Source organism: Gobio gobio, assembly GCF_949357685.1.
Source record: "Gobio gobio genome assembly, chromosome: 5".
NCBI classification, from domain to species: Eukaryota; Metazoa; Chordata; class Actinopteri; order Cypriniformes; family Gobionidae; genus Gobio; species Gobio gobio.
Window position 1 is genome coordinate 39,420,951 of NC_137101.1, and position 13,329 is coordinate 39,434,279.

The 13,329-nt window shown below is 40.9% G+C and overlaps 1 protein-coding gene across 3 annotated transcripts in view; it reads left to right on the forward strand.

Annotated features, from left to right (window-relative positions):
- The first annotated feature begins 5,356 nt into the window (after nucleotides 1–5,356).
- LOC307126269 (uncharacterized protein) overlaps nucleotides 5,357–13,329 on the forward strand; it is a 36,435-nt gene continuing 28,462 nt past the window's right edge. Inside the window, exons 1-2 of one of the 3 annotated variants that reach the window (XM_079816733.1) lie at nucleotides 5,357–5,413; nucleotides 5,869–6,001. In XM_079816733.1, coding sequence (XP_079672859.1) covers nucleotides 5,917–6,001 — 85 coding nt within the window. In that variant the 5' untranslated portion in view covers nucleotides 5,357–5,413; nucleotides 5,869–5,916. Of the gene's footprint in view, nucleotides 5,414–5,868; nucleotides 6,002–7,368; nucleotides 8,271–13,329 lie in introns of those variants that run through there. The other 2 variants (XM_079816734.1, XM_079816732.1) reach the window with 2 other exon arrangements.

A 13,329-nucleotide genomic window follows, 5' to 3' on the forward strand; every position in this document is an offset into this window, starting at 1 on the left:
TCAATATGCAATAAGTACATTGCCAGTCTTTAGGTTGATATCACTGCAGAGTCCATGAGAAGGGGGGGGGGGTTGTATGTAGGGATGAGGAAGAGCAGAGGTGGTAACAGTGTAATGACTACAGGTGTTACGTAAACATGAACATAAAAAACTCAACATTAGCCATGATGGTCAGGGCTATATTTATTTATGTTTAACTAAATGGGCCCTAAAGGCCAAATTCAAAAGCAGTGACACTGCCAAGTGTAAGCAGTTCACTGCAATTGGATGTGGTCTTTAAGGCAGGTAGCTACAGTACTTAAAAACATATCATTTCCTCTAGGTGTGAAATGAACTCCATCTTTCAAAAATAGCCCAGGACTGTCATGTCTAATGTGAGTGTGCTCAATCATGGCACCATTTAAGCTACAAACAAATGTAGCCATGACACTGTTAACAAACTTCATAGCCTTATCAAGTTTCGCCGGTTTTGCACCAGCCTTCCACCGGCACCTCTGGGTCACAGCCGACAACATGATCTTCATGCCAGGATGCTGGAGTTTAAGCTGGTGCAGGTCCTCCTTCATGGCATTCACCAGCCGGACGCTGCTGACCTCGTCGTTTCCACCACAGTGGATGAGGAGGACATCAGGCTCTGCTCTTCCTCGCAGGGACTGGGAGAAGAAGGGGAGAAGTCCTCTCCACCGCAGTCCACCCCAGCCAAACCAGCAGACACGGACGCCTGGCAGACTGAGGTTTCTTTCCATGGTCTCTGCAGCTCTCTGGACACCACGTCTGACATAGCTGTGACCTATGATCCACACTGTGGCTATGGAAGGAAAATAAATTAGTTTAATAAATGCTTTAGGTAATGAATGATGAAATGTAGCTCAGTTTTTTTAAGTTGACATTTATGTCACACGTGGGAAAACAGATCAAGTGAGCAACACCTCGAAATATAGATGACAGTCTAATTGTTTGTTGTCATTTTAAGACATTGTAATCAGCTGTCAAATGTCAAGACTAGTAGGCTACTTACAGTTTAAGCTGTGTGCAGACGTGGTAGATGTGCCATGATGGTCACGAGTGGTCATTTTTAACTCCTGTGGTCACCAAAAGAAAATAAACATCTTGTAAAAAAAATTAACTTAAGCGATTTAATAAGCTAACGCAAAGTTAATAACATTTGTAGATTTAGTTAATAAAAATCTAACCCTAGCTAATTCACGTTATGACTTTCATGACAAGTTAAAGGGTTAGTTCACCCAAAAATGAAAATTCTGTCATTAATTACTCACCCTCATGTCGTTCGACACCCGTAAGACCTCCGTTCATATTCGGAACACAAATGAAGATATTTTTGTTGAAAGCTGATGGCTGAGAAAGGCTTCAGATAGGCCTCCATTGGCATTCAGTACATTTACACTCCCAAGACCGATAAAAGGCACTTAAAATGTCGTTACAAAGTCCATCTCACCACAGTGACTCTACAATAATCTTACGATGCGACGACAATAGTTTTTGTGCGCAAAAAAAAATCAAAATAACACCTTTATCCAGCTTGTTATTGCCTTCCGCGTGTGCCTCCACGACGCATGTGCGAGAATATGACGTAGCGCCGGGGTTCGGAAATCCATGAAATGCACACTTTAACCCCATTTTGAGCACTACGCCGAGACCTAAAGCACGATTGTAGTAAAACGTTGTTTGTACGGGAAGAAGGAGGCGGGAACCGGCGAACAATAAACAAACTTTTAATTAAACAAACACAAACTAAAATGGCGGCGACAGCCCCTCGCGGACGACTGTCGCCTACAAACAAATAAACACCAAATGAAAATAAAAAGCTGCAGCCCCTCACGGACGACTGCAGCGAACACAAAATAAAATACAACATAAATTCCAGGCCTGGTCCTCTCTCGTCCCTCACTGTCGTCGCTCCTCCTTTATACTCCCTCACTCCTCCGCAAGGGCCGAGATCGCTGCGGCTCGCAGCTGGCGCTCATCCTCTCTGATGAGCGCCGCCTCGTCCCGCCCTCACGGTCCCTCGGCCTCGCTGCTCGCCACATACCCCCAACGCCCTTCGCAGGCCGGGGGGCACTCCCGAGTCTGCGCTCTACTCCCCCCCCCCCCCCTCCCCGGGGGGGCCGATCACGGCGGCCGCGGGACCTGGGGGTAAGAACAGCGAGGTGAGAGAACGGAGCGGGGAGCATGAGGAGCGACAGAGACGAGAGAGTGGAGAGAGGAGAAAAAATAAAAATAAAAAATTCTGGTCCGGTTCCCAGACACACTGCCGCTCGGTCCTCAGCCAGCCGAGAGGCTCTTCTTCGCGGTGCCATGCGGTGGCACTGGACGCTCGGTGGACGGCCCGAGACTCCTCCGCCCCCTGGCGGCCGGCGGTGGCTCCTCCTTCTGAGGGCGGCCGGAAGCGAGTCCCCATCCCGCGCTCCCTGCTCCTCCCCTATGCGGCGGACGACAGCAGGCTCCGGCTCCAGGCAAGCGCTGGGGACTCCTTCGCCCCCTCGCGGACGGCAGCCACCCCACCTCGACCCAGGGGCGCGGCAGCGAGCTCTCCGTCCCACCGATCTTCATCCGCTCCAGCACCACCGCTTCGGGCAGCCGCTCGCGGACTTCTCTCCTCCGCGCTGCCCGAACTCCGCGGCACCGCGATCCCCCTCAGCTGCGAGGGCTCTTCGACAGCGTGTCCCTCCTTCCTCCCGGGCTTCGGCACCACTGTAGTAAATGTTGTTTGTACGGGAAGGAGGCGGGAACCGGCGAACAGTCAAAACATTTACTCAAAATAAAATGGCGGCGACAGCCCCTCACGGTCGACTGCCGCCTACATACAAACAAATACAAAATGAAAATAAAAAGCTGCAGCCCCTCACGGACGACTGCAGCGAACACAAAATAAAATACAACATAAATTCCAGGCCTGGTCCTCTCTCGTCCCTCACTGTCGTCACTCCTCCTTTATACTCCCTCACTCCTCCGCAAGGGCCGAGATCGCTGCGGCTCGCAGCTGGCGCTCATCCTCTCTGATGAGCGCCGCCTCGTCCCGCCCTCACGGTCCCTCGGCCTCGCTGCTCGCCACAACGATCAATGTAGAATCCAACAGCTTAGACACGCGCGTCTTCCTCTGATTGTAAACAAATCCCTTCTGGGTCATGTGTCCGAACGCCGGATCTGCGTCATATTCTCGCGCATGCGTCGTGGAGGCACACACGGAAGACAAGAACAAGTTGGATAAAGGTGTTATTTTGATTTTTTTTTGCGCACAAAAACTATTGTCGTCGCATCGTAAGATTATTGTAGAGTCACTGTGGTGAGATGGACTTTGTAACGACATTTTAAGTGCCTTTTATCGGTCTTGGGAGTATAAGTGTACTGAATGCCAATGGAGGCCTATCTGAAGCCTTTCTCAGCCATCAGCTTTCAACAAAAATATCTTCATTTGTGTTCCGAATATGAACGGAGGTCTTACGGGTGTCGAACGACATTAGGGTGAGTAATTAATGACAGAATTTTCATTTTTGGGTGAACTAACCCTTTAACGTTATAATCATAATCAGGTGACATCCACACTTAATAAACTAGGGTTAATTTATTTGCTTCATATTATTTGTTTGAGATGCAAATTATAAAGTAACGTTAATTCTGATTTATGATTTAAGACATCTGTGTTGCAAATAAACGTCTTCACATGAATTAAAAGTTCTGCAGTGTTTTAAACCTTGTGTGTTATAATATAAATAACAAATAAATTGTAATTTCAAGTTTTGTTGTGTAGTTTCAGGTTAACTTACCTCAGTAGTAAATTGGAAAGTAATAGGAATTCAAAATCAACCGCCAATATATTCCACCCGACCTTCACGTGAGCTAGCGCACCTCAGCTCCGCCTCCGCCTCAGCTCCACCCGCGTCCTGCCCATGTCCCGCCTCTTTGCCCATTTTCTGTTTCCCGGAAGTGACGCGCTCCAAAGATGGCAACGGCCAGATCGACCCTACTCTAGGCTTCAGAAACGCTCTTCAGAAACCTACGGGTGACGTCACGGACACTACGTCCATATTTTTTTTATTGTTTTTTTTTATTGTTTTATTGTTTAACATACCTCCCATTCTGAAATAGAAAACCCATAGTTTCCCTCATTTCAGGGTCAACCTACTCCGAGTTTTCACTTAACCTCCTTTCTGAAACGAGCCCCAGATATGTAATAGTAAAAGTATGCAAATAAATGCCCAAATTAAGCAGTCAATAATTTTTACTTCATAAATCTATACAAGCTGTGCTCCGACTGAGGGTTTCTATTCAGTGTTCACTTCACTGGACAAAATGTGTTCATTCATCAAACACTGACGATACTCGAATAAGATAAACGTGTGTATTCAAAACATTGATGTGTATTTATTTAAATATTGTAAATCTATTATTAATTTAGGACAGTTTGTCATATTTGAAAGTGCTAGACTGAATGTTACCTATACATTGCTGTATATTTGTCTGTGGCCATAATAAAGGTTTAATTTTATTGGCAACCTTGTTTGAGTAAGTTATAGTTTTTGCTATGGCACTTTAGAAAAATGCATCCAAACATCAATTTATAAATGTCTTGTTACTGAAAAATTTGTTACCAACCCTTGGTATGAAATAGTTTCTGCACCCTATCATGACTGTTTTAAATCTCACACACATCATTAGGCTACATGTATTTAAATATGCATTTCTTCAAGGATTCAAATATGAACCTTATTTGTTTCTTAATATTTTGAACTGTGTGTTATTGCATGTACATTTAAATCCACTTTGTGATTTTAGACAGCAAATTGTGATTTTTATTTCAAAATCAAGTAGCCACAAGCATGAGGAAGGGCAGAAGCCCTAGGGAGGAGATGTTAGTCTCACGTCTTAGAATGGGTCACACTGGTTTAAATACAACATTGCACAGAATAGGAAAACATCCCACTGGGTTATGCACTGAGTGTAATGTGCAAGAGACAGTGAAGCATATACTGTTAGACTGCAAAAAATATGAAGAAGATCGGGCAGAATTAAAGGCACCGATGGATGAACAAAGCATGACACGAGCATGACATTTATTAGGGAAATTATCTGGGAGTATACAAAATGTATTAATTTTGTTTTTGAAAAACACTGGATTAAGTGAAAGAATTTAATAGGAAGGAATTTTTTTTTGTAAAGGTTTTATATAATTTTTTATTTTATTTAATTATTTAATTTTCTTCACCTCTCCTTTGATGTCAGTCTAATACCCACACTCCAGTCTAGTAGGTGGCGGTAATGCACCTTTGAGATTAGCTGCCAACCGCCATTAAACCCGAAAGAAGAAGAAGTAGGACTTTTATTTTGGTCTGGCGATGTGACGTCATAAGTCTGCGTCGCGACCCTGCGTTTGTTGTGAATCGGCTGAAGAAAGGTTTGTGTTTTAAAACATTTAAAGTGTTTGGATCGATAGAAATGAATAGCGTTCAATCGATTTTTATAATTATTAGAGATTACTCAAATGAATTATCTAATTAAAATGAATATTCTGCATTAAATGGACAATTGTATTTATTTATATAACATGTTATACGGCGTATATTGTGAATCAGTTCATCTTAAACACGAATTCGGTCACTGGAGAAAGTTATGATGTGATGAAAGGAGGTTTAATTAATTAACTTTTACAAACCAACTGAAATTTTTTTCTTGAAAATGTAATGTAATAATATAATATACAAATCATTAAATACGAACTTTATGTATAATTTGTGTTCTTTTATTGTGTTATTTTAATCATTTGTACTGCTGGGGTACTGACGCACCCAGATATTTAGTTTAGATTTATTTTTCTTTCTGGTAATTATTTTCATCTTAAACATGACACAGAAAAGCTCCTGGTGAAGCGACTGAGATCCACATGACACTTTTATAAAGATGGCGTTTATTAAAGAGGAGAGTGAAGACATGAAGATTGAAGAAACATTGAGTGTGAAACAAGAAGATACTGAGGAACAAACAGGTTGGTTTCATTCTCAAATTTGAAATTATTTGATCCTTATTAAAATGTCCAGCTCTACAGAAATTAATGATATTTTTGAAGAATGTCTAATTAAAGTGGTTTTATATAACATGGAGCGGGTCCCTCATGATATGGTCTGGTCATGCTTGCCTTCAAGTGAACCTGAGAAGATCCGAATTCCACATTGAACATTGACATGAAGTCACACTTTAAATTAGGAAAAATACAGAAGTAGCTTAAACAAATCAATTATTTTGAGTAACATTAAACACAAAATCAACCAATCATAAATATCACTTAATTATGCAACTATATCTATCGAAAAACATTTATTTTGCATAAATAAACTGATCAGCTAACATAAACAGAAGCTCAACTGAACCTGCTTGAAGAACAGGGTTTTTTCTGAAGCTCAAACGTGCTGCGTAACACAAGAATGAACCTCATTGCTCCTCGCACGTCAAACATGCTTGAGCTTCTGTTTACCACAACTGATGTGTGAGTTGGTAATTATTTTTATGTGAATAAAAGCCTAAATTCAATCTGCTCATCATATAAAGCGATCGTGTCTCTTCAGAATTTTGGACCAAACCACTCCATTCATATGGATTATTTTTACGATCTCTTTATGAACTTACTTTTGTTATTTTTTATTATTACAGTAATTTTCTAATTTCTTTACATTTGGATGATGCCTGAAATCTTAAAGACATTCAACAATTGAGTATAATGGCTTTAATAAAAAAACAAACCAACATTTGTGAAACAGAGATTTCATCCATAATAGCAGTGTCAAATATTATAAGAGGGAGAGAAAAAATTGACATAAAAGACATCAATTGTGGTAACAATGCAATGTTGCAAAAAAATGTCAGCCATCACAGTATTACAGCATTTTTGTAATTCAAATCAAATCAAAATCAAATCACTTTATTGTCACACAGCCATGTACACAAGTGCAACAGCAGGTGAAATTCTTGGTGCAGTTCCGAGCAACATAGTAGTCACGACATGACATGTACAACATTTAGAGCAGCATCAGATTACACTGATGCGCCCACAATTACTCACAGCACAGTAAACTCTACAATAAACAATAAATAATTTACACAATGTGAGTGTGGTTCTCACAGCTTTAACCAATATACACATACTTACAATATACATATACTTTAAACAATATACTTTAAACAATATACACACTAAAACATACATTAAACAATATACATTACGCTATAATAATAATAATAATAGTATACAATGTACAGTATACATTATTATTCACAGTAGAGATCCAATGTGCAATAGGTGCTATATGATAATAATAAATTATAATAAATGTGTATATAATGTGTGTGTATCTACAGTGGGTTGTGCTGAGTGATATTCTGTCCAGTGTGTGTTATGATCCTGATGGATCAAGAGTTCAGGAGTCTAATTGCTTGTGGGAAGAAGCTGTTCTGGAGTCGGCTGGTGCGTGTTCTGATGCTGCGGTACCGTCTGCCTGATGGCAGCAGTGAGAGCAGCCCATGGCTCGGGTGGCTAGAGTCTCTGATGATCCTCTGAGCTCTCTTCACACACCGCCTGACATAAATGTCCTGGAGGGAGGGAAGCTCACCTCCGATGATGCAGCTGGCCGTGCGCACTACCCTTTGCAGGGCTTTGCGGCTGCGGGCGGTACTGTTGCCGTACCAGGTGGTGATGCAGCCAGTCAGCAGGCTCTCTGTAGTGCTGGTGTAGAACCGTGTGAGGATGTGGCGGTTCATTCCAAACCTCCTCAGCCGTCGCAGGAAGAAAAGGCGCTGATGAGCCTTCTTCACAACGGCCTCGGTGTGGACGGACCATGAGAGTTCCTCTGTGATGTGGACACCGAGGAACTTGAAGCTGCTGACTCTCTCCACCGGTGCTCCATCGATGGTGATGGGGCGGTGTTCTCTCTCATTCGCCAGATCTGCGTCATATTCTCGCGCATGCGTCGTGGAGACACACACGGAAGACAAGAACAAGTTGGATAAAGGTGTTATTTTGATTTTTTTTTTGCGCACAAAAACTATTGTCGTCGCATCGTAAGATTATTGTAGAGCCACTGTGATGAGATGGACTTTGTAACGGCGTTTTAAATGCCTTTTATGGGTCTTGTGGGTGTAAATGTACTGAATGCCAATGGAGGCCTATCTGAAGCCTTTCTCAGCATCAGCTTTCAACAACAATATCTTCATTTGTGTTCCGAAGATGAACGGAGGTCTTACGGGTGTCGAACGACATGAGGGTGAGTAATTAATGACAGAATTTTCATTTTTGGGTGAACTAACCCTTTAATTGTCCTTACTTTACTGACCTTCCATAAAAGTGCTGCTGCATGACTACAACAGCGTCCTGACCTTGCAATACATGAACAACCCACTGTCTGTACTTCACCTGTAACCGATGCTAGCACACAAGCCTTATTATGGGATACGGGTAGGCTCTGACTGGGCTCAATGTCTGCTTTTAGATACACAAGCTTGTTTATGACAGATAATGATACGCCTCTGAGCTTTTCAAATTGTTCATCGCCTTACCATCACAGGCTACTGAAAATGGCTAAAAATGCTACCGTACGTGATACTGGTCTCTGCTTCAACGAGGAAAAGAGTTACCAACACTATCGTCTATAGTATTTGGAGCAAATGTTGAATCGTAAGCAGGCCATCTCAATATTGATACCAAGTCTATCAAATTATTAATTATATCTTGCCAAATCCTAAATAAGTTACGTGTCCACGGATTGAATTCCTGTATATATGTTTTAGTCAAATGTTCATCTGCCATTATAGCTTGTCTTTTAAATATCCCATGATGTGGATTTTTTTTAAATTAATTTTATAATGTTTTCTGAGGTTTACTCATTGTTAGTATGATTTTTACATCATAAAATGTCATAATTTAGAAATAAAAGGCAGATTTTAACCCTCTGGCTTGAGTGTTCTGTTTGAAGGTTGGCTCTTTATCTGTCATATTTAGTTTTTTCTTTTTAATTCAAAATATTCACAAACTTGTTAACCATGTCATGTACTTTCTGAGATTCTGATTTTCATATATGTCTGTTAGTTGATCTATAATGCGCGATGGGCGCATAAATTCATCCACGTCTCACAAAATACATGAAAGTAAGTGACCGCTGAACTGGGAGAAGACTAGAGTAAATTATATAATGTGTAAACACGTAGTTAAATTATAACCGTCTGAAAGGATTGTCATTGCCGCTATAGACATCAGTGTGTATTTTTTGCTAATGTGCATTTAAAGCTAGAATTTTATTTGGTTAAGATTTGGTTAAAAAACTTTTTTTCCAAATTTGTTTAAACTTTCTTTATATATCAATACATAATTAAAATGTAAGTACTCTGAAAAAGAAAGTATAAAAATTGAGTGTCTGTAGACCTCTCACGACTGTTTTAAAGCAGCACTAGGTAACTTTTGCTCTCGGGCTCCCCCTACAGTTGTGAAACAGTATTGTCCTCTACTACTGTCGTAAACCAGTGGTTCCCAACCACGTTCCTGGAGGACCCCCAACAGTGCACATTTTTGCATGTCTCCTCAATCAAACACACCTGATTCAGGTTATCAGCTCATTAGTAGCTACTCCAAGACCTGATGTGGGTGTGTCAGACAAAGGACACATCCAAAATGTGCACTGTTGGGGGTCCTCCAGGAACGTGGTTGGGAACCACTGTCGTAAACTGTCATTCTACATCAGCGGATGCATCGCATGTGCATTTGTTGACATGACAACTATGATAGCCCTGAACACTGCAGGAGTTCATATGGAGGTGTTCTGCTTGCGTCGCGTGTGAAATGTCTTCATCCCAGGTACAGTGGCATATGTTTCAGCATGTCATATGAATATAATTTCATGGGTTTTATTTTTTTCAAACGCCAAATGATCGCGATGCTCACGTTTACAAGCCAGCGTCATTATAGTAGCCTAGTCTATTGGTTCCCGTTTTACAGAATCTATATGATACTTCTGCTGCGTTCCAGGCAGGTTTTTGTGCCCGTAAATTACAACTTCAAACCACGACTCACGACTTTGTAGTGTTCCAGGCAAAGTCACGCCAAACTGCCTGAGCGCAAGGAATTGTGTGGTAGTTTGATGTAAACAAAGCATGTCGGACCTTATGGGGTGTATGCTCATTTACAATCATTTCTAGCGCCAAAGGTGCTTACTCATTGCTTATTTATTTGAGGCAAACGGAGGAGAAAAAAAGCGCAGACGGCAAGAAAAGCTGTTATACCTTTTATTTTACGTTATTTGTATATTTGTTTCATAAACACCGCATCCGTAGGGGGCTGCTTCGCGGGCTATGTGACGTCAAAACTCGTGTACATCGATCTAGTACGAGTTCACGGGTGGGAAGACACGGGTTTGACTGCCGTTCCAGTGCACTTTCACGGGTAGAAGGTTGGAAAAACACGGGTTACGGGTTGCCTTGAACACGGCATTCAATTCAATGTTTGAGTGGTAGGTAATAACCATATATCGTCAATATTATAATATCAAGCTCCCCTAGATGAATCTGCAAATTTGAAAAATCGATTTGCATTATAGCTTGAGGAAAGACAAATAAACCAATATCACAGACATGTTAGGTATCCTAAAATATGATTTTGTATGTATTAAGTATTTACTTGCAAGAATGTAGCCCCTCCTCCTCCAGCTCACGCCAACGAGCAAACGCTGCCCAATGTTGATCCTCGTACTGCCTTTAATCCCATCACTTTCTCGTTTCCTCTTTTTGCTTTCCTCCGACAAAACCTTTGCTTTCTTATTTTTCTGTGCTGCTTCGGCCATGACTATAACATTTGGCAAACAATTATAGTTTTTCTCGCACGTCCGAATTTAAGTTAGTGGGGGTGGTGGTGGAAGTGACGTATATGCCGTAAAGCAGTCGAATTTGGTAGTTCTTTATTTTCTCTGGTTACTACCCGAAACCCGAAGTTTAAAAGTACGATTAAAAACGATACAGACCCCGTCAGGCTATTGCAGACGTGTCATTCAACCTATTGTAAGTCGATGTATCATCACAAGAGTTTTGAAAATATATTATGAAGGTTGAAAAGTTACCTAGTGCTGCTTTAAAGACAGCTCATTATTTCCATTCACTCCACCTTCTCCCTTCTAGGCTCTTTCCAAAGCCACGCCTCAAACACATGAACGCGCTACGCCCACCGCTCAGCTGAAAGACGCAATATTTACCTGAGGCGAGCGGAGAAGAAGTGCATGTAGTCATAGATATCCATAATAAAGGCTAGATGTCTCGTCCGCGCTGCTGGCCAATGGAGGTTGACGTCTGCACCTGGCGGCCATATAGTCACAGGCAGCTCGCTCACTCGTAACATTGTTTTCATGGTGCTTGCACTTTTTAAATAACCATAACTTGCTAAATTTTCTACCGATTATCAAACTGTGTGGTTTGTTATAAACGTCAGAGAGTGTAGTTATGACACTGCATACTTTTGGAAAATTATTCATAATTTGTTCAAGCATCCATAATTATAGCCACGTTAATAACGTTTGTAAGAAACCAAACCATTTGTAAATCCGTCAAGATTTCAGAGATAAGAGTATTTGTGTTCATGCAGATCATCGGGTACCACAGAGCCCTGCCTGTGACAAGATGGCCGCCGGTGATGACGTTAGAGACTCCGCCGTGAGACATCTAGCCTTTATTATGTATATCTATGCATGTAGTGACATTATGTCAGAATCACATGTAATAAAAAATCTAACTTTATCATTATGAATATAAATAAATAAAATGTCTTTTAGTACTCACTATCAAGCTAGAATAACGATACTGGTTAAGTTTAAAATACACACACAACACAGTGTCTACGACACACACAGATACAAGAAAAACATCGGTAAACATAGGTACAGAATTTAAAAACAAACCAAGGGCCGAAATAAACTTGCAGGTAAAGTTCCCGGTGAACACGGTAAAAGAGTTTAGACAGAGGGTAGTAGCTAAAGCTATCTTAGTTCTAAAAAAAAGTTCCTGGATGCGGTGTACTAGCTTTTACACATGCATTTTGTTATCTAAAGTTACATTTTGTGAAATTCAACACGACAGCGATCAACTTGAGCTAAGCATATTGAGTATTTATCATCTCTACTAATGGCTTGTGTATAACATTGTAACTTTATGCTAAGTAATGTTATGTTAGCTATATTAGGCAGCTACGTGTGCTAGTGAGACATGCTTCATGAAAACATAAACCAAAAAAATGTATAATCAAAATGAAAGATTACCTGTCCAGCAGAAATACAGCCTCGTGAACTCCTCAAATCAAACGGGTGCGCCAGGGTTGCCAGGTTTTCACAACAAAATCCGCCCAATTGCTACTCAAAACTAGCCCAAAACAAGCCCAATCGTGTTTCTCCGGTAAAAATTTGGAGGGTAAAATATGTGTCTTTTTGGTAGGGCTGCCTGCTAAAATGAGCAAATCCCGATAAAACATATCACATAAAACATATCACATAATTGGGGTCGCTTCATATAAAGAAAGTTTAAACAAATTTGGACAAAAATGTTTTAGATCATTCTTACCTACCCTACCTTTAATGTCTGAAACCTAAAATAAACATTATGTGGTTGAAAATACTGAATAGTTGTGATATGTGACAAGCGCTGAGTGCATCTCTCTGCCTCTGCGCCAGCCAAAGCGCGAAAGCACGTTTGAATTTAAGTGGCACCGAAATCTGTGTTCTGATTCGGTCCGGTTACATACCGGTTATAAAGGAACGGCACTGAGTTTCGGTACCCAACCCTACATATAGGGAAGAGTCCAGAATTTTGCATTTCTTTTGCGTCTTTATTGTAATTGTAGCTACCCCCTTTGGAGAGCCCAGTTGCATGCAGTTTGGAGTCTTGGGACTATCTGTTCTCGAAAGCCTTTGTACCATTCAGATGTGTATCCATCTGTACCCAGGCTTTTGTTAGCTTTTAGTCTTGTTATTGATTTATTTATTTCCATTTCTGTAATTTCTTTTGTTAAGCTAGCATTCTGCTCTTCAGTGACTTCTGGCAGGTTTAAGGAATTAAGGATTTTTTTTTGTATGCAGTTAATTTTGCATTGTTGGTTGTGAGTATAGAGTTCTACACTAAATTTCAAAACTCTGATGTATTTCTTTTAAAGAGCACCTATCATGGCATTTAAAATGTTCCAAATATTGTTTTAGAAGTCCCCAACAACAGTTTTGCATGCATGCAATGACAAAAAAGACTTTAGTTTTCTAATAATATGCATTGATTTTTACCTGTTTTGACAGCGATTCTCAAATG